Source organism: Medicago truncatula, chromosome 2 (assembly GCF_003473485.1).
Source record: "Medicago truncatula cultivar Jemalong A17 chromosome 2, MtrunA17r5.0-ANR, whole genome shotgun sequence".
Classification (NCBI taxonomy): domain Eukaryota; kingdom Viridiplantae; phylum Streptophyta; class Magnoliopsida; order Fabales; family Fabaceae; genus Medicago; species Medicago truncatula.
The window spans coordinates 16,189,018-16,212,596 of NC_053043.1; the positions used below are offsets into that span (position 1 = coordinate 16,189,018).

General features: G+C 33.0%; 1 protein-coding gene across 1 annotated transcript; it reads left to right on the forward strand.

The window, feature by feature from the left end:
- Positions 1 to 17,772: 17,772 nt before the first annotated feature.
- Positions 17,773 to 22,799, forward strand: LOC112419143 (uncharacterized). Its single transcript, XM_024776180.2, has 4 exons — positions 17,773 to 17,946; positions 18,058 to 18,188; positions 22,231 to 22,380; positions 22,469 to 22,799. The coding sequence occupies exons 1-4, from the start codon at positions 17,823 to 17,825 to the stop codon at positions 22,583 to 22,585; spliced, it is 522 nt and encodes a 173-aa protein (XP_024631948.1). The 5' UTR covers positions 17,773 to 17,822; the 3' UTR covers positions 22,586 to 22,799.
- Positions 22,800 to 23,579: the final 780 nt, after the last annotated feature.

Sequence of the window (23,579 nt, forward strand, 5' to 3'; positions counted from 1 at the left end):
AGACATTAAAATTAAATTGGTCTTATATTACAAATATCAAAAAGTGCTATTAACCATAATTTTTTCTCCCTAAAAACAAAACCATTTTTTTCTTGCTATTTGGATATTGAAAAAGCCAAATAGCGAACGAACAGTAACCTGATTGAAAAATATGAACAGTAACCCACCAAGGGTTTGAACTGGCTGCCTCACACGGTAGTCGCTGCCACCACATTCTCTCTGTTTCAGTCACGATGTTTCACAACATGGGTTCTAGTTTGATAGTTTGCGTCCTGGATTTTGGTTTGTTGTATGATACTTTGATCTAGATCGATTTTTCAATTTCGGATCTTGGGTTTGTTGATGTTGTTGTTCTGCGAACAGTATTGGGTTGGGTTCTGTGTTGGATTTTCTTGTTCGATCTGGATTCTACATTTCCTGTCGTTGTTTCAACATTTGCTATGTGTTTAGGTGGCATCTTGTTACATGTGACTGGTTACATATTGTTGTTGCTGTGTTTTAGATTTCAAAGTTGCTATGTCTTCTCCGGCAACACAATTCGTCTGCCCTTGGCCTTGCTTGGTCGCATCCACACCAAAGTCTGTCTCAACTCGCAGTTTTGCGCAGGCCACGGTTGCATCACCATCGAAGGTTTCCAAGACGTTTTCTCAAGCCTTGTCTAACTCGTGCAATATTCTTGTATCGCAGCTGCCTAAACCATGTTTGAAAGGTGAGAAAATCTCGATCAAAATCTCTGAAGATCATTATTCGACAGGTGTTTTAGACTGTCAAAATGTGTTGTATGGTAGATTCACTCTTCCAAAGGGTTCCACCCCAGTTCGCATGTTAGATTTGAAGGCTAGAATCTTCAAATTTTGGAAAACGAATGCCCCATGGTCCATGGCGTCATTAGGTATAGGTTACTTTGAATTCGTTTTTTCATCATTGGATTACTTAAGTGTTGTAAGATCCGTAGGATCTTGGAATCTTTCACTAGGTTTGCTAAGGACGTTTTCTCGGACTCCTGATTTTAACCCACTCACAATGCAGCAAATGACCGATTAAACATGGGTTTGCATTCATGGGCTTGCCCGTGAATATTGGCGGCCCACTACTTTGTTTAAAATTGCAGGGGCTTTAGGAAATCCTTTGACCCTTGATGAGATGACTAAGAAAAGAACTTTTGGCCACTTTGCAAGAGTTTTAATTGAAGTTGATTCAAACTCTCACCTACATGACATAATCTTTGTTGAAAGGAATGACTTTGATTTTTATGCTAACGTTGAATATGAGAATTTATGTAACTTATGTCAAATAATTGGACATTCTGTTAAGAATTGTAAATTTCAGATTCCAAAAGCTTCAACATCTGTGCTCAAGCACAAAATGCAACATGTTGCCAAGCCTAATACATCAAGTTCTGAAGTAGAAAAGGTTGATGAAGTTCTCACACTTCATACAGAATCAACTCCAAACAACACTGAAGGGTGTAGTAAAGTTGTAGAAGAGGATCCTCTGATCACTGATATAATTAGGTCTAAAGAGACATCAATTATTTTGTCTATGAGAGATGTTTTCCTTCTTGAAGAGTCGTACGAGGAAGTGGTAGAAGACTCACTTCCTTTGAGATATCTTGGCAAGTCCATAGTGGTGACGGACCCTAACTTATCAAATTTTATTGCAAATGTTATTCACGAAATGCAAGTTTTAGGGATTATTAGTGCTCCCACTGCATCCCAAAAAGCTATGAATTTCTTAAGTGATTCCTGGGCTAATATGTCTCAGAATGAAGAGATCAATGATTTGGCTGATCATCAATTTCAGTTGGTGGTTCCAAGAAAAAAAGAAGTCAAAGCAGGTGACTGAAGCTAGCAAAGGGTTCAAGGTTGGTTCTTCCAACCAATATTCGCCTCACTAGTTTTTAGGGGATATCGACCCCTCTTGCTTTTAGTTCGTTGTTCTATCTCTTTTGGTCTTTCTTTTTGCTGTTTCTTGGAGGGTTTCGGTTTATGTCCCCCCTCTTTTTTTATACTTATATCTTTCTTTCAATATAATTAGGGTGGTGCAATAGGAGACCCAGCTGCTCCCCATAATTTTAGCTTAAAAAAAAAGGACATGAGCATTATTTTTGTTTCTTGCTATTTAGATGGACATGAGCATTCTGGTTTAGAAAGCTTGTTAGAGGAGCACATCCATAGCAAAAATAAAAAATAAAAAAATGCATATCTCTTGTCTAATGATGAAAACAACTACTAGGATAGACGTACATATCATGATTTAATGAGGCAGAGCAGGCATGTCTATTAGCTTATATTCTTATGGAATCCATTAATTAAGTCAAAATCTTTTAAGATACGATCTTCTGATCATCTATATTTTGTGAGAACAAATTCATATCGACAATGCCATAAGAGAAACATAAGGGTAACCACTACTTTCAGTTTCTTGCAGCTTTAATTCCCCTTGTTATATTCTATTCCCATAACAAGAGTAATAATTAATCAATCAACAAACAATTTTGGGAAGAAAATGAACCAATTATATTGTCAACTATTGTTCTTTTTTCTGTAGCAAAATAAAAATTTATTCTATATGTACAACAATCACGGTTTTGGATAAGAAGAATCATGGACTGACACGTTGATAAGGGGTCAATAATGTCCAATATGGAATAATTTCTTTGGGGAAATTGAAAAATAGCCCTTTGACTTTTATTTTGGTGCTTATAAATACATAGCCTAATGAAGGGTGTAACATATATTTGAGTTTAGAAGATTATAGGTTAATAAGTTTTATTGATGTTGAAGATTTGCTCAAATGTCTTGCATGAAGAGGTAGAGAGAGTACATTTGAGCCAAGGATGACTTGCCGGCGGCATATGCCACAAATGTAGAGTTCCGTCTCATTTGGATATTGTCGGCGAGATGTCTTGGCTCACTCTTACTCTCTTTCCTCTCATATGAGACTTCTAATAGAGTTGAAAATTTAAAATTTTTAGTTTGTTGTATTAATGTGACGTGAGAATTGGTTGCTAGAAGGTTTTGTTTTGCCATTTGATTTTGTTATCAACATTCAAATATATGGAATTGTGTACTACTACAATAGTAACTTAAAACTCATTCAAGTAAGTTAGAAATATCCTCACTATAACACAACTTATGAAATTTTCATTAATGCACATGTTATTAAACTTTCCTGAATATATATATATATATATATATATATATATATATATATATATATATATATGCATTTACAATTACATGAGTTCTGTAGACAATATAGAGCCTTTCAAAAGGAACTAGCTGTTTAAGATAATTTGACAAGGAAACCCTTGACTATCATCATTGGTACAATGTTGACTGTTTTGTTGGTGGGAAACCGTATAGGCAGTGAAGAAGTTCTAAGATTATGTGTTTGATTTGCTCAAAAATAAAAGATAGGTCAAGACAACTCAAGTTGTACAGTTTTTGATTTGTAAAACTGTTCAGACACAAAATAAATTGGTGGTAAGGGATATGACAAAAACATAAATTCTTGTCCCTCATCAAACTACGATACAACTTTTTTGTCCCACATACAATTGTCTAAAATGACAAAATAACATTTTGTCCACCAAAAAATATTCAATACCATAAAAATTTGTTCTGTGTTGTTCTGTCTTATGTTGTGTTGTTATGTCTTGTACTGTTTTGTCAAATAGTTACTGTTTTGCAGATCAAACGCACCCTATTTGCAGATGACAGATTTTGAGATTATAAGCTCATATGACAAAAAAAAGAGACTTGTTTGGTAACATATTTTTTTTCTCACAAGTTCATATCTTATTTTTATAGTTTTTAACTTATTTTGGTGAGAGAATTAAATTAGCTTATAGTTTATTATTTTTTTGTCTCAATTTTACCCCTGCCATCTTATTTGAAAAAATTAAATATAAATAAACATATTTTTTATGTTAATTAATACTCCATCCGTCCCAAATTGTATGTCACTTTAGAAAAAGTATTTGTCTCAAATTGTATGTCACTGTAGAATACCAATGAAACATTAATGTTATTTTTCCTATTATATCCTTAACTATTTATTACTTTTTCTTTTTTCAATTCTTTCATTTATCTTTCCCGTATAATTTATTAAGGATAATTTTGTAAAACAACTCATAATATCTCTTTAGCACATAATATTAATTACATTTCTTAATATGTGTGAAATGCACAAAACGTCATACAATTTAGATCAGAGGAAATATTTATAAGCTAGTTGAATCAGTAATTTAACCAAACATAAGTCAACTAGATGCTTATAAGCTATTCACAACAAACTCATCCATAAGCTAACTCATCAGTTCTGCTATTTATTTTTCCCAATCAGAGCCTATGTGTTTCTCTAGGCTCAGTTGTAGGTTTGGCCCCTCCATTTTGATCAGTATAGACTTTTGATACTCTCACTTCTAATTTCACAAATTTAGTCATCTTATTTAATTAAAATAATTTCATAAATTTGGTCCACCGTCAATACGTGAACAAAAAATTGATGATGTGAAATATTTTAAATATACTTAGGATGCCTATGTGAATGTCACCATTTTTATTTTTAGAAATTACTTTTATTATTTCCTTTAATTATTAAAAAAATTAGTACTTAATTAATTATTTTAAATTTTTTATAAAAAGAATTCTTTTATGTTAAACTCTAGTAGAGTCCTATGAATTTTACTCAGTTAATAAGAATAATATATAATATATGCAATGGTTCGAACTGCGGACACCACCAACAAAAACTCTAATAATAGAGATCACTTGGTTGCAACAATATACTTCATCCTCGGTTTGAAACCTAACAACTAGGAAACTCTATAGTAATTAATAGTCTCATCAAGTGGCGGCTCTTTCTCTACAAATAGAAACCTTCAACATGAAGAAGGATGATAAAAATAATTTCTTTATATTAAACTCTGCCAAAATCAAAATTCTAAATATTTATATCTCTTATCTTATGTGCAAATTGAACTTATATAACTAATGTGCAAATTGAATGTTATATGCAGGCTTCAATTCACTGAGTTCTTCCCATAAAGATCGAACCCTTGGAATAATAGGAACTAAAATAAATAGTACCATAATAAGTACATGCAAATAAATCGTGTTTGAGTTGGAATTAGGACCATTCCATTGATGGAATTGTTGTTTAAGAACATTCCACATTTCAGTTGCAGATTAACAATAGATGACAATGGAAGTAAAATCCTTTGAGATTGAGCTGAGGATCCACGAGGAGATGATGTTATTGTTGCCAAACTATGCTTGATGAACAGGTTCACCAACATGCGACATTGAAATCGAACCATCGACAGAGCGAAATTTATTTTTTGCTTTGAGAGAAATGATCATTGCAATAAGCCAAACGTCGTAATTGCTTTCACCAAGCAATGGATGCAATATAAGAATAATGTTAGGATCAAATCCATGATGAAGATATCTGGAAGGTGAGATTATTTTCAAGAGAAAAGGGGATAAAGCAAGTGAACTGGAAAATCGCAGAAAATAACTTGACATAGAAGAAACTAAATAAATTGTAGTAAGCAATGTCACGAAGAAACTAAATTTGACGCTGTTCCAAACAAATGAAGACCGAGTCTTATTGAGCCAAAAAATCGTTTGACACAATACGTGACCCAACCCACATTACCCAATACGACCCACATGGACTCGCTCAACTCGAACCCAATGTATCACCACATCAACAAACAATATTGGTTCCCATTTTAGATAGCTTTGATTTGGCCTAGACTGGGTTTTGGACCCCCAAACCTTATCGGTGTCCACCCTTAATCCCGTAAAGAAAGAAACAATTTATATATACGACCTAGGGAGTATAGACTAATACAAGGTTGGGCTGCTGTTAAAATCTAGGTTAAATATATTTTTGGTTCTTATAAATATACCAACTTTTCGTTTTAGTCCCTCTAAAATTTTCCTTCAACTTTTAGTCCCTATAAAATTTTCAATCACTACTTTTGGTCCATATTTTTAAGTAAATTTTTGTATTTTTTTAATGAAATTGTGCAGAAATTTATGGAATATTGTAAAAATCACTCCAAAAAAAATTAGAATTTTTTAACAAAACATGAATTAAATATAAATTGTTTAGCGCCAAAAATATAAAAATTTATATTTAATTCATGTTTTGGTAAAAAAATTCTAAATTTTTTTGGGTGAGATCCTTATATTATTAAACATTTTTCTGCAAAATTTTATTTAAAAATATGAAATCTACATATAAGTTTACTTTAAACGAGGGATCAAAAGTAAAGATTGAAAATTTTATAGAGACTAAAAGTTGAAGGAAAATTTTAGAGGGACTAAAACGAAAAAGTTGGTATATTTATAGGGACCAAAAACATATTTAACCCTAAAATGTAAAATGTGTAGAATGATATTTCTAATTGAAAGTTATCTCTTTTGTAAAATCTAAAACGTGTAGAATAATATTTCTAAGTGAAAGTTATCTCAAAGAGCCAGGAGCATTTTTGTCAAAACACCCTCCTTTTTTGTGAGTCGTAAAGTGATTTGCCTATTCATCAATGTCATATTAGCAAAATTGTGACATGAATTCACTTAAATGGATTTAGGGACCAAAACTCAAATAAGTAGTAATTGTAGAGTAAATTTCAAAGGATTAATAATTACATAGACCAAAACTTAAGTAACCCCTATTTACAAGGACATTTTGAATAAATAAGTCAAAAAGTTATTACTCTAAAAAAGGTAAGGACAATTGGAAAATACCTGTGACATTGAGTTTTGATAAAATTAACGACTTAAACGGTATTTAATTGATAGATAAATGATTAAATAAATTAGAGTTAATTAAGTTTTTAGTGCCTATAAATATTCACAGTTTTGTTTTTAGTCCCTATGATATTTTCCTTAAGCATTTTAGGGACCAAAACTGTTGATGAATTTTTTTTACAGGAACTAAAAGTGCTGATGGAAAAATTTATTGGGATTAAAAATGCTGATGAAAAATTTTATATGGACTATAAAGTGTGATTTTATTTTGTAAGGACTAAAAACAAAACTGTGAATATTTATAGGGACTAAAAATTTAATTAACCCAATAAATTATTTTGATGTGAGACAGTAATTGATCAGGAGAGATATATAGACAAGCCTCGTTTGGATAAACAGCTTATATAGATGCTTATAGCATTACAACTTATAACATTAGAGCTTACATCATAAGCTCTTATACTTGATAAGCTATTTATGTTTGAATATGTACACTAAAAAATACTTACATAAATTGAAGTGTTTGGATGTGACATTACATAAGCAATTATCGAAATTTTAAATATTTTTAATTTAACAAAAAAAATCAAAAAATCGAACCACAGTTATCAAGATTTTTGATAAAAAAATAATATTATAATATATTAATTATATATATATATATATATATATATATATATATATATATATATATATATATATATATATATATAGTATAATCAATATTCGTCCTTAAAAAAATATCAATATTTATATAAGACAAAATATTAATATTCAGTTTCATTTTGTCAACAAAAAAATAATAAAAATCTTCCTTAAAAAAAAAAAATCTTTGTTATGTGTGTTAGTGTAGTAAGATAAATATATAGCAATTTTGTTACTCATGCACCGCTAAAGATAACTAACATTATAATTAAAATATATGTTTTGAAAAAGTGGATCCAGAGATTATCGAAGGAGGTTACATAAATTCATAAGCTCCTTATTAAATCAGAGGGTAAGCTGAAAATTTAGGCTTATTAAAATATGGCATAAGCAGCTTATGAAACTATGATAAGCTATTTTTATTTATTTACCCAAACACTTTAAAAAAGACTTATGAAAGCAGATAAGCCCACATAAGCTCAAAATAAGCCAATTCAAATGGAACCAAAGTCATTAAAGTACCGAACTCAAAGCCGGTAAAGTAGAAGTAGAACCCAACCCGCTTTGATGTTGAAGCCAACATAGCTGAAAAAAAAAAAAAAAAAAAAAAAAAGAGGAGGGAATCGATCAAATAACTATTTTATTTTTATTAAATTATTAAAAGTTTATGCTTATAAACTCACTATAGAACCATTGACATTTTTTTCTGAAGGATAACCATGGACACTTGACGATTCATGGTTAGCCATTTGACATTAAACATATTCATTGCCATTTTAAATGACAATTAAAGTTTTTGAAAAATAAAGAAAAACAAAAAATTCTTAGCTGGTAAAAAAGCATTGCACTTTCCAGCACATATTCAGACTAAGCCATAACCCAAATCCTCATATAGCAATTGACATGGCCATGACCAAAAATGTATGGCAATCAACGCACAAGTGCTTCATTATTCCCTGCTCTTAATTGAAAGATTATATTCCCACAAAAAGGAATTTAATTAGCATTGAGGCCAATTGATTGAAAGAATGATGAATGGAGACCAAGAAATTTGATCTATGCAAAAGTGGCCGACCCAAATGTTGAAGGAAAGTTAACTACGAAAAAAGTGTTGAAGGAAAACTAATAATAAATATTCACAAAATGGTTTCTTTTATAAAATAGAATCAATAGATTGAACAGAGGGTTGCCCTTTCAAAAGGAATAACTATCAATTCCTCTAAAGGGTAGTGAATAGTAAGTCAAATTTAAATATTGGTGATTGATGAGGGCAGGCATCATTTTTTTTGCCTAGCAACTTTTCTACCTATAAAAGGGTAGCAATGTATAACATATTATAGCAAAATAGAGCAAACATTGGTATAACTTATAATGGATAAGTTAATTTATGGTCAAAGAGTCTTTCATGGAGAGGTTGAAAGTGAGATGAAGCCAAGGATGACTTGCCGGTATAATAGTAATTTGCCACAAATCTAGATAGCTATTAGCTATGTTTGGATGGGCGGTGAGATTAACAAAATTACAGCAGCATTGTGATTTTGTTGATGCTTTAAAGTGTAGTTTTTATCAAAATTACAGTGGTTCACTGTAATTATGAGAATCTCACCGTCAATCTAAATATGCATTTAGTTTCATTTCCGGCAGGTCATCCTTCGGCTATATTTGGCTTTCTTCCTCTCATGTAAGACTCTTACGACCTTCTCATATGGGCTGATCAATAAATACTAACTTTTGCATAATGTTATTGGAGAAATTAATATGGCTTGAATCAAGTAGACAAAATGTGCAACCAAAATATTTGTGTACAAACAAAATGTGCAAATTTGACTTAGATAGGTCGATATTTCACTAGTCAAACCCACTAGCTAGCATGTTTTATATATTAGTTCATTATAAAGAATTAAGTTAATCTATACTCTAACCATATGCAATTGTTAGTACTTATGATCTTATTTTACTTATCTCTATACTCTATTGATTATTTATTCTAATTCTTAGTTTGATTCAAATTAGCTCTTTATTTATTGTGTCAAATGGTCATGCATGTTTTAACCTATTAAGAATGTTGGCGTACCCATCATTTCTCCCACATGTACCTTAACTTTCTATTTCTTCGTTACTTGATTGGTTTGGTTTTTGATATAGTATGTTACTTGGTGTTGAGCTAAACTCCATGGAAAACCCCCTCTTCATTTCTAGGGTTCATTTTTTATTCATTCATATTGATCGAATGGGGGAGGAAGGAGTTGATGAACAATGGGAGGAAGCTAGTTATGGGGACGAGCAATCTTGGAGGCGTGTCAATCCATTTGTGAGAGGGATATCCCCCTAAACAACCGAAACAACATCCATATACACCGGTGCAAAAGAGGATAAAAAGACTACCATTTAACAACGATTGTAGTGATAGTTATGTTAAAAAAGTTGATGCGTGATATTTTTGTAGTTAAGTTGATGTGTCGTGAAACACTTTAATTCAATTATTTAAATAACCGGTTTATAATGATGTTTTGGTAGCCTTGAGGCACAAGTTTTAAAGAAATCGGTCGATTTTTCCGTTGATTGTTGCATCAAAAGTGTTTTGTTTGTAATCGATTGTAAAACAATTACAAAAACCCTAAATTGTAACACTAAAATTTGAAATTATATATTGGGGAGGAATTATAGATCAGATTAAGAATAAGTAGTTTTTCTTTTCTTAACTCACCCATGTTCATCGCAATAGAAATAAAGTTGTGAACATGGTTGCTCGTGATGTACTATTTTTGTATCCTGATAAAACCTGGATAGGTTGAATTCCTGATGTAATATTCTTGTACATGCACAAATTGAGAAGGCTCATTCTCTAATGTAATTTCCTTTTTTGGTTGATAATATACAATTTCTTTTTTTATTACAAAAAATAACTCGACGTATAAGACCTTGGATATTGTGACATTTTTGCAATTAACATAAAACCTTGAAATGACATGCTTCCTTTGAAGTCGGGAACATTACTGGCTTGACTGATATTACCTTAACCCGGTTTTTCTAGTAACAAGGTTATAAACATCTCATAGCGTCCTTTTATCCTCACTGCGAATCCTACTTTTTTCTTGTATAAGTTATTTACAACACTATTTTCATGCTTATCTTTGTCATTTAAGTTTTTTTAAATTAATAAACAAAAACAACTAAATGATATCTTATTGCTAAGTTTGACAAGAACACTAATTTACTTCTTGGATTAGTTGTGCACCTGGTGTTTGACACCGATACGACATTGTCACAAATAATTACACTGAATTATATGATTTTTTTAAATTATTAACGGTGTCGGCGTGTCAGTGTCCGTGTCATATCTGTGTCCGTATCCGTGTTGCATAGCTTCTGAAAGATGTAGACTATAAACAAAAATTTAATTATAATAAAACCATTAACTCTATATGATAGGGACAAATATATTATTAACCCAATACCTAATTAAATAAATGAGTGTGGAAAGTGGAATCAACCTCAATGATGAATTTTGTAAAAAAAAAAACCTCAATGATGAAGTTGTCTTCCAATTTAACTAATAGTTTGAAATTTAAAACTGAGATATAAGAATGCAAAACCATATTTGAAACTTTTTTTCACAAATTTTTTTTATGTCCATTGCTTTTTACTTTCGTTTACCTTAATCTTCTGTTATTGGTTGCTATATATTCTTACATACAACAACCAATAACGGATGATTAAAGTAAACGAAAGTAAAAGTCAATGGATACGATTGATCTTTGTTAACGCGGTTCAACCTCTACGACTATAAAGAAGTTATAGTTCTCTTTTATTTCTATGATAAATTAGGGTTTAAAATGTTAAAACATATAAATTAACAATATAAATCAGCTCATTCTCGACCTCTTGCCCCTCTTCTGTGTATACATGAGTCATACTTAACAATATAAATTAGAACCCACTTGGTCTAGTAGCGTTGATTTTTGACCTTGGAGTGTGCTCCTCTCAGGATCTCTGGTTCAAATTCATAACATCGTCAGATTCAAGGAGGGGAGTTAGTTTGAAGATTATTTAAGGAGGGCGGTGTGTGATGGGGGTTGTTACATACTTTTGCTCAGATTCTTGGTTGGGGGTATTTCTCTCAAGGAGTGGTTAAGGAGGTTGTTTATATTGTCTGTGAGAGTCAGTGGTCATTGATGGCATATGTTTTCTTTGGGTTGGGAAGAGGGAGGAGATACTTGAAAATGGTGGCGACAATAGTTTGCATTGGAGGAGGAGTTGGTAGGAGAGCGTAAGACTTTACTTAACAATATTACTTTACAGGTTGGTAATAGTGACCATTGACATTGACAGTTAGATCCGATTGTTGGTTATTTTGTCAGTGGAACGTGTCAAATGCTTGTTAATTTTGTTCCTCGTTTTCATTCACCTATTTCAAATATACTTTGGCATAAGGACATTCCTTTTGAAGGCGTCTCTTTTTGTTTGGCGTCTTCTGAGAAATCGACTTCTTACCAAGGACAACTTATTTAGGTGAGGCATCATTAATCAAGACTCCCAACTTTGTGTGATTACATAATCAACAATCACTTGTTTTTGGATTGTAACTTTTTCAGCAACATTTGGCAACATATTCGTCATTGGATTGGTTTTTCTTTGAATGACCATTTAAGTATTTTAGACCATTTTATTCAGTTTGACTATTTAAGAGGAAATTCAAAAGCTCGACGATCTAGTTAGTTTAGGTAATATGGAAAGAGCGGAATACTAGAATATTTAGTTAAAAGAAAGACTCTATTCATCATTTATTGGATAAAGTCAAGCTACTATCTTATTGATGGCTGAAGGCAAAATACGTTAGTTTTGCTTTTGGTTATCATGGCCGACTTATGTATTGGTTAACAACTCTCTTTCTTGTTTTTTTTTTCTTTCTATACCCGCTTCATTACCATTCTAAGATTTAGATGTTTCTTTCTAATACATTTTGTGCTAGGAGGAATGCTTATTATTGTCAATATATTCCATTTTGATTTGTTTAAAAAAAATTAAATTTACAATCGATATCTTTAATTTAATTTTTACTACGGTTATAAATTTACTTATGTGATATTTTTTTTCTTCTGAGAGATAACTAAATTTGATTGATTATTGGATAAATTATGCACCATTCTTTTAAGTGTAACCTAAAATAAACCAAATCATTAATATTGAGTTGTCTTGTTAAAAAAGTTAAAATTGTGTTGTCAAGTCACTCAACACTTTTGGCCTTTATTGACCAAAAAACTTTCAAGTAGTTCTTAATAGAATTAGTTTGAAATTATTATCAATTCCTGTTTAACTTTTGCAACAATTAATCGTTTGCAGATTTTATTCCATTCTAGTATCTAAATCTTAATTAATTGATGCTATATCTGAAAAAAAAAGTTTTGTGGTCTCACTCTCAGCTCAGTATGCTTTTGACCTCATATTAATGCCGGTATGAATTTTATTATTCCTTAGCATCATATTAATTTTATTTTTTAGGTCAAAGTATCATATTGTTTTTTCTTCATATTTTTTTATTTAATCCTTGATTAAGATCATGGAGAGTTCATGTTTACACTTTTGATATATATATATATATATATATATATATAGCGATAAGCAAATGAATCGTGGTTTCATCTATAAGAATATAAAATTTTGGTGTAACTTTCTCTTTCAATCTCACTGTTATAAGTAATCTAATGACTGAAACTCAACTCACAAATGTAAGATATAAAGAAGTGCGAGATAACCATTGACATACGACGGCAGCCACATAAAGCAACAACCAAACCCAAATGCAAATACATTGCATTTGCTCGTAACACAAAAATAGGCATGGGCATGGCCATACCTATTCCACACGCCAACTTATTTTTTCTCATTTTTTCAGCTTAATTCCGCACCCAAATTTTTGATAAAGATATTCTATTCCCACAAATAATTAGGACAATTGATTGAAGTATAGAGTCCGTGTGCTATTATATTGCTAAAGTTGCCGACCTAAAATGTTGAAGGAACCTTTAAGGGAAAACCTAAAAACGGATGCTTTAATCATAAGGATAAAAAGTGGGATTGCCTTTTAGAGTAACATCTATCTTAGCTTTGAAGGATTGTGAATAGCAAGTCAAAATAGAATATTAATTGGAGAATGCACTATAGAGCTAGCATAACCATTTACCATTAACATGCAACTCTATGGCTATAAAATGGTAGCGACGTGTGGCAAAATAGAGTAGAGGATGACCCATGAATCCCTAGTTTATATGTTAAAGGAAATACAAACAATTATATCTCTCTATTTATACATTGGGGATTGACCGTGAGTTCGACAAAATCATGGTGACACTGTGGTTTTGTCAAATTCATGAGTCTTAACTCTACTTTAGCCGAAATCGTATTATCTTATTATGAATTTGTCAATTTCACGGTCGATTTAAACATGTATCTAATGTTGTGAATCCTCTTCAAAGTCAGTCAAAATCGATTTTGACCTTGAAGAGCGTAAGCAATCATACATGTGACAATCTATACATTCATGGTTTAAGAGTCTTTCATGGAGAGGTTGAAAGTGAAATGGAGCCAAGGATGACTTGCCGGTATATTAGTTTGTCGCTAAAGCTAACTAGCTTTAGTTGTTGGGTACTCCCGGCAGGTCATCCTTCGGCTATATTTGGCTTTCTTCCTTTCATGTGAGACTCTCGAGACCTTATCATATGTGCTCGACCGATAGCATACCGTTCTTGGACAGAGGGTACTTGAATACTACAGAAGCAGATCGAGTTCATTTTTCTTTTAGAACTAATTTTCTTTTCTTGATCATGATATGTTATCATTAATTTTGTAACTCTGCAGGATATATTCAAAGGAAATGCCATACAAACTTGCCACTCTCCTGCAAAAATTGAAGAGATTTGAATGAATAAGAATAACTTCCAACATCAGTGTAAGTTGTTATGCGATAAAAGAATGGTGGGGCTCAATTACCACTATGTTATATTTAATTTTATATTGAATCTTTAATCATTACTGAAGTGAATTTCATTAGGTTTTCATATATATTTTTTTGAGAGGTAGGTTTTTATATTATGTTAAACTCACTTTTTACAAAACTTGGTTGTATGGTGGAGAGTGACATTTTTTATAAATACATTTCAAGTCTTATCTTTATTTTACATGAAATTTGAATTTTTCTTAATACATACTCTCACGTCCAACACTATTAAATTTGGTGGGTGGCCTGAATTAATAAACTCGGATACCATATTATAATTTAGATTGGGTCTAACTTATTCTTATAAAACTACTTGTAAGGTGAAGAGTGTTGGATAATGAGAGGTTGGAATATCATCATATCGAGTTTTGAACAATCACATAAGTGAGTTGTACACCGTATCTTAACCAGGGATGTTTACGGTGGAGTTTAATTTGATTTGATGATAAAGGTCATCCTAATCATAAAATAAAAAAAACATGCTTGATTAGGTTGACTTTTTAAAAGAAAACCAAACCAATACGGTTTAAATTGATTTAATATTTTACTAGACAATTGTTAAAAAAATAATATTTTACTAGACAAAAAACACTACCAGTGTTGATCTTCATGTTGTGGCCAGACATGATGAAAAACATATAGACCATATCTAAAGTAAAAAAAAAAAAAAAAAAAAACATAAATAACCAACAATTAACTGAATATAATTAAGCATACATACACTAGCATCTCATATAACGGATCAATAAAAAAGATTATACTTGTAACAAGTTATTAAATATTCATCCAACAAGCTATATACACAACAATATTTGCATAAATTGGTGAACAACTAGCAAATTATTTTCCTTAAAAAAACATACTAGCAAATTACATGGGAGAGTTAATTAATTGTTGCAGTTCGGGTTGGTTTCGTTATGTTGATGAAATGAAATCCGCAAACTCGAATCAAATTGCACAGTTCAGTAAAAAAATGGTCCAAACTTATTTGAACCAAATGCTATTTTCAGTTTGGATTGGTTCTATTTGTGGTTTTTTCTATTGGTTTAGTTCGATTTTGAACACTATTAATCTTAACACATAACCTTAAGGCATTATGAATTTATGGGTAGTACATTTGTCCTTGGTGAATTAATAGAAGACACGTTGAAGAAACGATCAAACCTTTTATGGAGTGTAAATTGGAGGCAACAAATCATTCTAAAGTAAGCAAAGCAATTATGAAGTATTGTTCAACATAATTATCCTTAATAGGCAAAGATTTTAAATATGAAGAAAACTTATCAACGAAACTTGATGTGCTGATACTCTTTTCAAAGAACGATATTATCCAAATCTCCTATAACAGGACCTTGAGTGTTTGAAGAAAAATAGAGAACTATACACTTTCAACTGTGCCAAAACTCTGATTAAAATTCTAGCGTAAAAACATTTAGATAAATTCTTACAAACTTTCATCTTAGAATTTCTTGTGTTTAAAAAAAATTAGGTGCTTAATTTAGTTTACCACTATTTGAATATATGAAGTGTAAACAACAACAAATTATTGTAAACTCTTAATCTTGTTGGATTGAAGAAAATCATCAAGGAGAGATAGGAAATCTTAGACTTGTGTGTCTAGGTACTTTGTAATCAAGTTTGATTAAAGTAGAAAAATCTCTTAAGTGTGAGGGGATTGAACGTAATTTCAGATTGCGAAGCGAACCATGATAAATATGTGTTGATGTTTCTCTTCCTGTGCTCTTTATTTTCTTGCCTCTTATATGTTTTAGCTTAAAATATATTTTATGAAAAAGTCAACAAATTTCAAAGTTCTCTTTCCTTGTATTTTTCTCATCTTCATCCTCCACTCCGTAAAAATTCCAAAACGAAAATATTTAATTCACAATTTGTTGCTTTTATTTTCCACATTTTATTTACTTGTATATTTAAAAAGCAAACAAGAAGATAAGACCATTAAGCTAAACTTTCACGACTTACAAAGTATAGCAATTTTGAGATATCATATATATGGGATTTGCTAGAACACACCCATTAGTTTTTATGTAAGAGTTTTAGCAAGCTACACCTTAATGTGTATTTAACTATTTTTTAGTTATAACTTGCTAAAACACACCTTCTAAAAAATAAGTGGGTGTATCCTAGTAAATGCCTACAGGAGTTGCTAACATACACCAACTTATTTTTTAGAATGTGTGTTTTAGCAACATTCACCTTAAGGTGTATTTAACAACTTTTTAATTATTACTAAATTTCCTCCCACAAAAGTGAAGTAGCATGCAGTAGACTTTTTGTCATCCGCAAATCCGGCCCAATCAGCATCGGTATAACCTTCAACTTTGAGGTGACCATGGTTTGAGAATAACAAACCTTTTCCTGGAGCAGATTTTAAGTACCTTAGTATTCGTTCAACCGCATCCATATGCGATTTTCTTGGGTCATGCATAAATTGGCTCATAACAATAACTGCATACGCTATGTCTGGCCTAGTATGAGACAAATAAACTAACTTCCCAACTAATCTTTGATATTCATATGCGGTTTTGTTGGGTAATTATTTAATTTATTGTTGTTTATTCAATTATTTTATGTTCGCTATTTAATTTTACTATAGTGCGTAATATTTGTTTCCTCTGGAGGGCAACTCTGATTTAGGCATTTAGGTAGTGACAAAACCTAATATTGAAATTTAAATCTTGATATTTACATATGTCTAACCTGAAATTAATTAGTTAGTAATCAGCGAAAGAAACCGAAAGCGAGTGGACCATGATAGTAAATACTTAGGAGGTGACATAACTAATATTGAGTAAAAACTTTTGAAATTAAATCAGGATGTAACTAGTTAGTAATTAAGGAAACAAGTAACTTCACGACTTAAAATAGCCCAGTAACTCAATTCTCCTCGCACCTTGGTGAGGTAGACACTGATAGGGATATCTGTTTGTAGAACTACCGAGAGGGAGAGTGTGTTATTAACTAGTGCCTCTAGTGCCACAGAGGCACTAGTTAATATTTCCCAATATTTAATTAACCAGTATTGTATCTAGGGTTGTTTCTCATGTGCAAAGTTGCACATGTTAAAATGTTTAAAATATGAATTTTGTATTGGAACTCTCAATAAAACTTTTGAATGAATAATTGTTGTTTTCCAAAAAAAAAGTTCCTACTTTTTGTTATTTTAAGATGTGTAATATTGTTCCTATTTCTCACTTTTTATTTATTGGAAAATTAAACTAGAGGCGGGAAAAATAAGACCATCTATCTTCCTTTCACTACTTTCAACCAAAAGTGAAATAACTTTTGAGTTATCATATTATGCTTGGTTAATAAAACGGGGTAAAAGAAAAGACAGTACATATACTCTTAAACGTTGAATTAAGACTTTATCATTTTCTTAAATGTGACAAATGGGAAACTCAAGCCCGTTAATATTCTTCTTCTTCATCTTTCTTTGCATCCTTTTCATCGTTTACAAACAAGGCCAACTATCTTCCTCTCTCGACCAACTCAACACTAGGATCTCACTTTTAGGTAACTTTCCTTATTCTTTATCTTAGCAATCAAACACAGACATCTTGTAATTTTTAACCACATGCATGTGTTTATACTTCGTTTTTGTTTTTTTATAATGACATATGTTAGAATCCATTATTGAGAAGAGTGGCCATGAATTGCGAAGTAAGGAAGAAGAGATTGCACTGATAAAGAAGATGGTTTTGGAAAAAGAAGAAACCAATGCATTCAATCAGAATAAGAGGCTTGACCTTAATCAAGTGAGTTCTTTATTTTCTTTTTAATATTTTTCTCAACAAATATTTTTCTCAACGCAGTTGGAACCCACTCTAGAGAGTAGTTCCTTTATTTTTTTTTATTGCCGTTTCCTTTGTCTTTTGGCTTGTAACCAAAAAAAATATTCATGGGTACGTGGAAGTATACAAGTCTGCTATACCATAGCGACTTGTGATTTGAATGTTTGTTACAAGCTTCATATAAATCTATTAGGTAGGGGAGTTGAAATTTGTCCAAATATCCAGTTCAAAATATTTGACAATCAAAGGGAGAGATTATTCTTTTAATAATTTTTTTGAGGAGATAGACTTAGAGGATATTAATCCTTTTGGTCGGAAGTTTACTTGGTATAACTCCAATGAGGTCCGTTGTCGATTAGGTGTTTTGTTGTTAATGTTTATTCGAAGTGTGAGTTGGAGGCTAAAAGGAGGTTGTGGGGTATTTTGGCGGAGGTAAAGGAAGGCTTAGGGGATGGAGTGTGGTGTTTGGTGGGGGATTTCAATGCGGTTAGAAGTAGAGAGGAAAGAAGGGTTGTGAGGGAGATGGATCCGTATAGCCATCGAAGGGAGAGATTATTCTTTAATAATTTTTTTGAGGAGATAGACTTGGAGGATATTAATCCTCTTGGTCGGAAGTTTACTTGGTATAACTCCAATGGAGTGGCCATGAGTAGGATTGATAGGGTGCTTGTGTCAAAGAATTGGGAGTCCACGTGGGGTACCTCATCCCTTTGGGTGCTCCCAAGAGACGTTTCGGATCATTGTCAGTTGTTACTTAAGGCGGGTGGTTTAGATTGGGGCCTAAACCGTTTCGGTTTAATAATTATTGGGTTGGAAACCGGGGGCTCAAAAAGGTGGTGGAGGATAGTTGGAGGTCTCAAGGGGAGAGAGGGTGGATGGGTGTGGTGCTTAAAAATAAGTTGAAAAGGTTGAAGGGAGATCTTACGAGGTGGAGTAAGGTGTATGAAGGTTTGGAGGTTAGGTTGGATAGATTGAAGGAGGATATTGAAGAGTTGGATGTTAAGGGGGAGCTTGGGTTACTTACTCTTGAAGAGGTGGAATCTAGAAAATGGAAGTTTGATGAATTATGGAAGCTCCTCAAGAGTAGAGAGGCATCTTTAGTACAAAGAGCTAGATCCAAGTGGCTTAAAGAGGGAGATGCTAATTCAAAGTACTTTCATAGAAGTGTTAAGTTGAGAGCTCAACGTAACTCTATTAGAGCTCTTAAAGTGGAGGGTGTTTGGGTGCAAACACCGGAGGAGGTGAATGGGGCGGTGGTGGAGTATTTCAAGAAGCAAGTGGCAACGACTAATTGGGAAAGACCAAAGTTAGATGGGGTGGTTTTTGAGAAGCTTTTGGAGAGTAAAAATAGGGGTTTAATTGCTCCTTTTTCAATGGAGGAGATTGAGGTGGTGGTGAAGGAGAGTGATGGTAATAAGAGTCCGGGTCCGGATGACTTTAACTTTGTTTTTATTAAGGAATTTTGGTATCTTATTAAAAATGAAGTTAGAATCATGTTTGATCAATTTCATGAAAATGAAGTTTTGCCTAGGAGTTTCCTACCGTATTTTGTTACATTGATCCCAAAGATGCGTAACCCATTTACTTTGAAGGAGTTCCGACCTATTTCACTCTTGGGGTGTCTTTATAAGTTACTCTCAACGGTGTTGGCCGCTAGGTTGTCTTTGGTTATGAAGTCGATTATCTCTTCTTCTCAATCGGCGTTTATTAAAGGAAGGAACTTGGTTGACGGAGTGTTGGTGATTAATGAAGTGGTGGATTATGCGAAGAGGGCTAACCGGGAATGCTTGATTTTTAAGGTAGACTTTGAAAAGGCTTATGACTCGGTGGATTGGAGTTTTTTGGAGTATATGTTGAGGAGAGTGGACTTTTGTTCTAAGTGGATTGCTTGGATGAGGGCATGTGTCTTTGGTGGTTATATGTCAATCCTTGTAAATGGAACTCCAACGGAGGAAATTAGTATCCAAAGAGGCTTAAAACAAGGGGATCCATTGGCGCCTTTTTTGTTCCTTTTGGTGGCGGAAGATTTTACCGGTCTAATGAGGAATGCTGTGAGTTCAAATTCTTTTTAAGGCTTTGAAGTTGGGAACAATGGGTTGGTGGTATCTCATCTTCAATATGCCGATGACACACTTTGTCTAGGGGAGGCTAGTGTGGATAATTAATGGACTTTAAAGGCATTGCTTAGAGGTTTTGAGATGGTCTTGGGTTTGAAGGTGAATTTTTTGAAGAGTTGTTTGATTGGGATTAATGTTGGTAGGGAATTTATGGATATGGCATGTAATTTCATAAATTGTCGGGAGGGTTTTATACCGTTCATTTATTTGGGTTTGCCGGTAGAAGCAAATCCTAGAAGATTGACAACTTGGGAGCCTCTATTTGAGAGTTTGAAGAACAAGTTAAATTCATCGGGTAACAAATATGTTAGCCTTGGGGGTAGGGTGGTCCTCTTAAATGCGGTATTGAATGCTATTCCTATTTTCCATCTTTCTTTTTTGAAGTTGCTGGTGAAGGTGTGGAAGAGAGTGGTGAAAATTCAAAGAGAATTTCTATGGGGTGGAGTGATGGGGAAAGAAGGTGTGTTGGGTAAAGTGGTCGATGGTTTGCCAACCTCGTGCCAAAGGAGGGTTGGGAGTTGGAGATATGAGGGTAGTGAATTTGAGTCTTTTGGCGAAGTGGAGGTGGAGGTTGTTACAAAAGGATCAAGCTTTGTGGAAGGATGTTCTTGAGAGCAAATATGGGTATCGTATTAATTTTGTTCTATCTCATACGGATAATCTTTGGCCCGTGTGTACCTCTAGATGGTGGTTGGATGTGGTATCCTTGGAAGAGGCAGTGGGATCAAATTGGTTCAATTCCGAGATGAAGAGGAAGGTGGGTAGTGGAGAGAACACAAGGTTTTGGCTAGACCATTGGGTGGGTGAGGCGCTTCTTTGCTTAACTTACCCTAGACACTTTTCTATTTCTAGCCAAATAGAGGGTATGGTGGGGGATGTTTGGGTGGAGTACGAAGGAGGAGGTGTGTGGGAGTTCTATTGGAGGAGAAACCTTTTTATGTGGGAAGTAGGATTATTAGAGAACTTGGTTCGTCACTTAGAGGGGTGGGTGAAATCGGAAAGGGAGGATGTGTGGTGGTGGAAGTTGGAGGAGGAGGGTGTTTTCACGGTGAGCTCTACTTATGATTTGCTTGCGGGGTTGTTGTTTCCGCCGGAAGTTTTGAGTAACAAAACTGATGGTTTTTGGATCGTTGTGGAAAAGCCCGGCTCCGTCCAAGGTGGTGGCCTTTTCTTGGCAATTATTACTTGATCAGATCCCAACAAAGGTTAATCTTGCCAGGAGGAGAATTTTACCGGATGAAGCCTCCGATAGGTGTGTTTTTTGTGATCAAGCGGGAGAGACTTTCTCTCATCTTTTTCTTCACTATGTGTTGATCTTTTTCATCACACCTCAAAACTTGTTTCAACATTTTGATTTGAATGTTAGGATGGGGTGATCGGGAAGAAAAGGCTTCGCGAAGGTTTTTGGTTGGTGTGGCATGCCTCCCTCTGGGTGATTTCGAAAGCACGGAACGATAGGATTTTCAATAATCTTATTAAAGGACCGGGTGAAATTGTGGAGCAGATTAAGGTCCTCTCTTGGCGATGGGTGTTATCTAGATTAAAGAGTCCTCCTTGCCTCTTTTATGAGTGGTGTTGGAACCCCAAGGAATGTTTGATGAGAAAATTGGGGTAGTTTTAGAGGTTCTAGGGACTTTTTGTGTCCGGTATAGGGCGGCACAGCAGCAGCCTGGCTTCTGTTCTGTTTGTGTTTTCTGGTTTTTAGTTTCTGCTGTGTCTGTCTTTTTGGTGCTGTTATATATGTACGTGGGTAACCGTTTTATGGGCCCTTTGTATCTGTTTTGTGCTGTTCCCAGGTTTGTACATCTTTGTATAAACTCTGTTGATTCAAAAAAGAATATTTGACAATCAGTTTAAGCTACTTACTTCATATTTGTTGTAATTTGTAGGAGTGGATACCAGCTTTGAAGAATGAACTGTGGACTTTCATATCAAAGATCAGCAATACTTCTAAAATTAGTGAGGTCTCTCTTATGACCTTCAATACTTCAGGAACAATTGTTGAAAAATTACAAAGATCAGCAACACCATTCATAAAGGTACATATAAACTTTGATATCTTTAATTTTATAACTTCTTACTAATAATTTATATGTCGGAAGCTTCACTAATTTATATGTCTGGCAGGTAGTATACAAGTCTGCTATACCGTATATCATGAAAATGAGTAAGTGGTTCCTTTCTGTACTTGTTGGATTATTTCAATTCTGTTTGAATTTTGCAAGAAACTTGTTGGATCTTTAAAGCTGAAGAGTACTGTTAAAATGTGCATGTTAGCAGTTGAGACAGTTATTGTAGGTTGAAGTGTTTTAGAAGTTTGTTAGCTTTGAGTATTGTAGTTAGTTTGTTAATCTCTTGCAAGAGACTGCTTTCCATTCAAACTTAAAACGGTAACCAATCTTGTACAACAATGTTTGAAATACAATTTGGAGTTTTCTCCTTCCAATTTCTGTCATCATTAAGTAAAGCCAATTTATTTATGTAATGAGTAACTGTGTTTGCATTTCTATGTTTACTTAGCTCTTGTGATGTTTAGCATCACTGCCTAGCTTATATGTTAAACGAAATACAACCAATTATGTCTCTATTTATATATTGGATTGACCGTGAGTTTGACAAAATTATGGTGAGAGTGTGATTTTGTCAAACTCCTAAATCCTAAGTATAATTTAGCCAAAATCACATTAACGCACTATAAATCTGTCAAACTCATTCGTCAATTTAAACATGTATCTAATGTCGTGAATATGTTCAAAATCAGTCAAAATAAATTTTTAACAAACTAACCAATGCAAGAATCTGGTTGATTTGCAACAAAGAATAAGAAAATTGATCCATGAGCTACCCGCTGAATAGAACCACTTTTTATATAAAAATAATACGCCATCAAGCTAATAATTTCGTTCCACATTTGAAAAATTCCATGTGTTGTTAAAAAAAGTGGTGCACTGTAATTTCGAGACCGAATATGCAACTCTGCATCTATGTATTGGTTATTTGTGACTTATTATTCAGTTATGTCATTAAGATTCATTTCCCACATCATTACTTAATTTGTAGGAACTTTTGAGTGGTTAATAATTTATTTTAAAGTATTATTATAATTGTTATATCAATTGATTAATTCTTTGACGGAGTCATATACACATTTTTATTTTCTAAATTAAATGCCACATTACCGTTGCGGCAAATTATGACTAGATAGTCCTCGTGAGTTTAACTCAATTGATAAAGACAA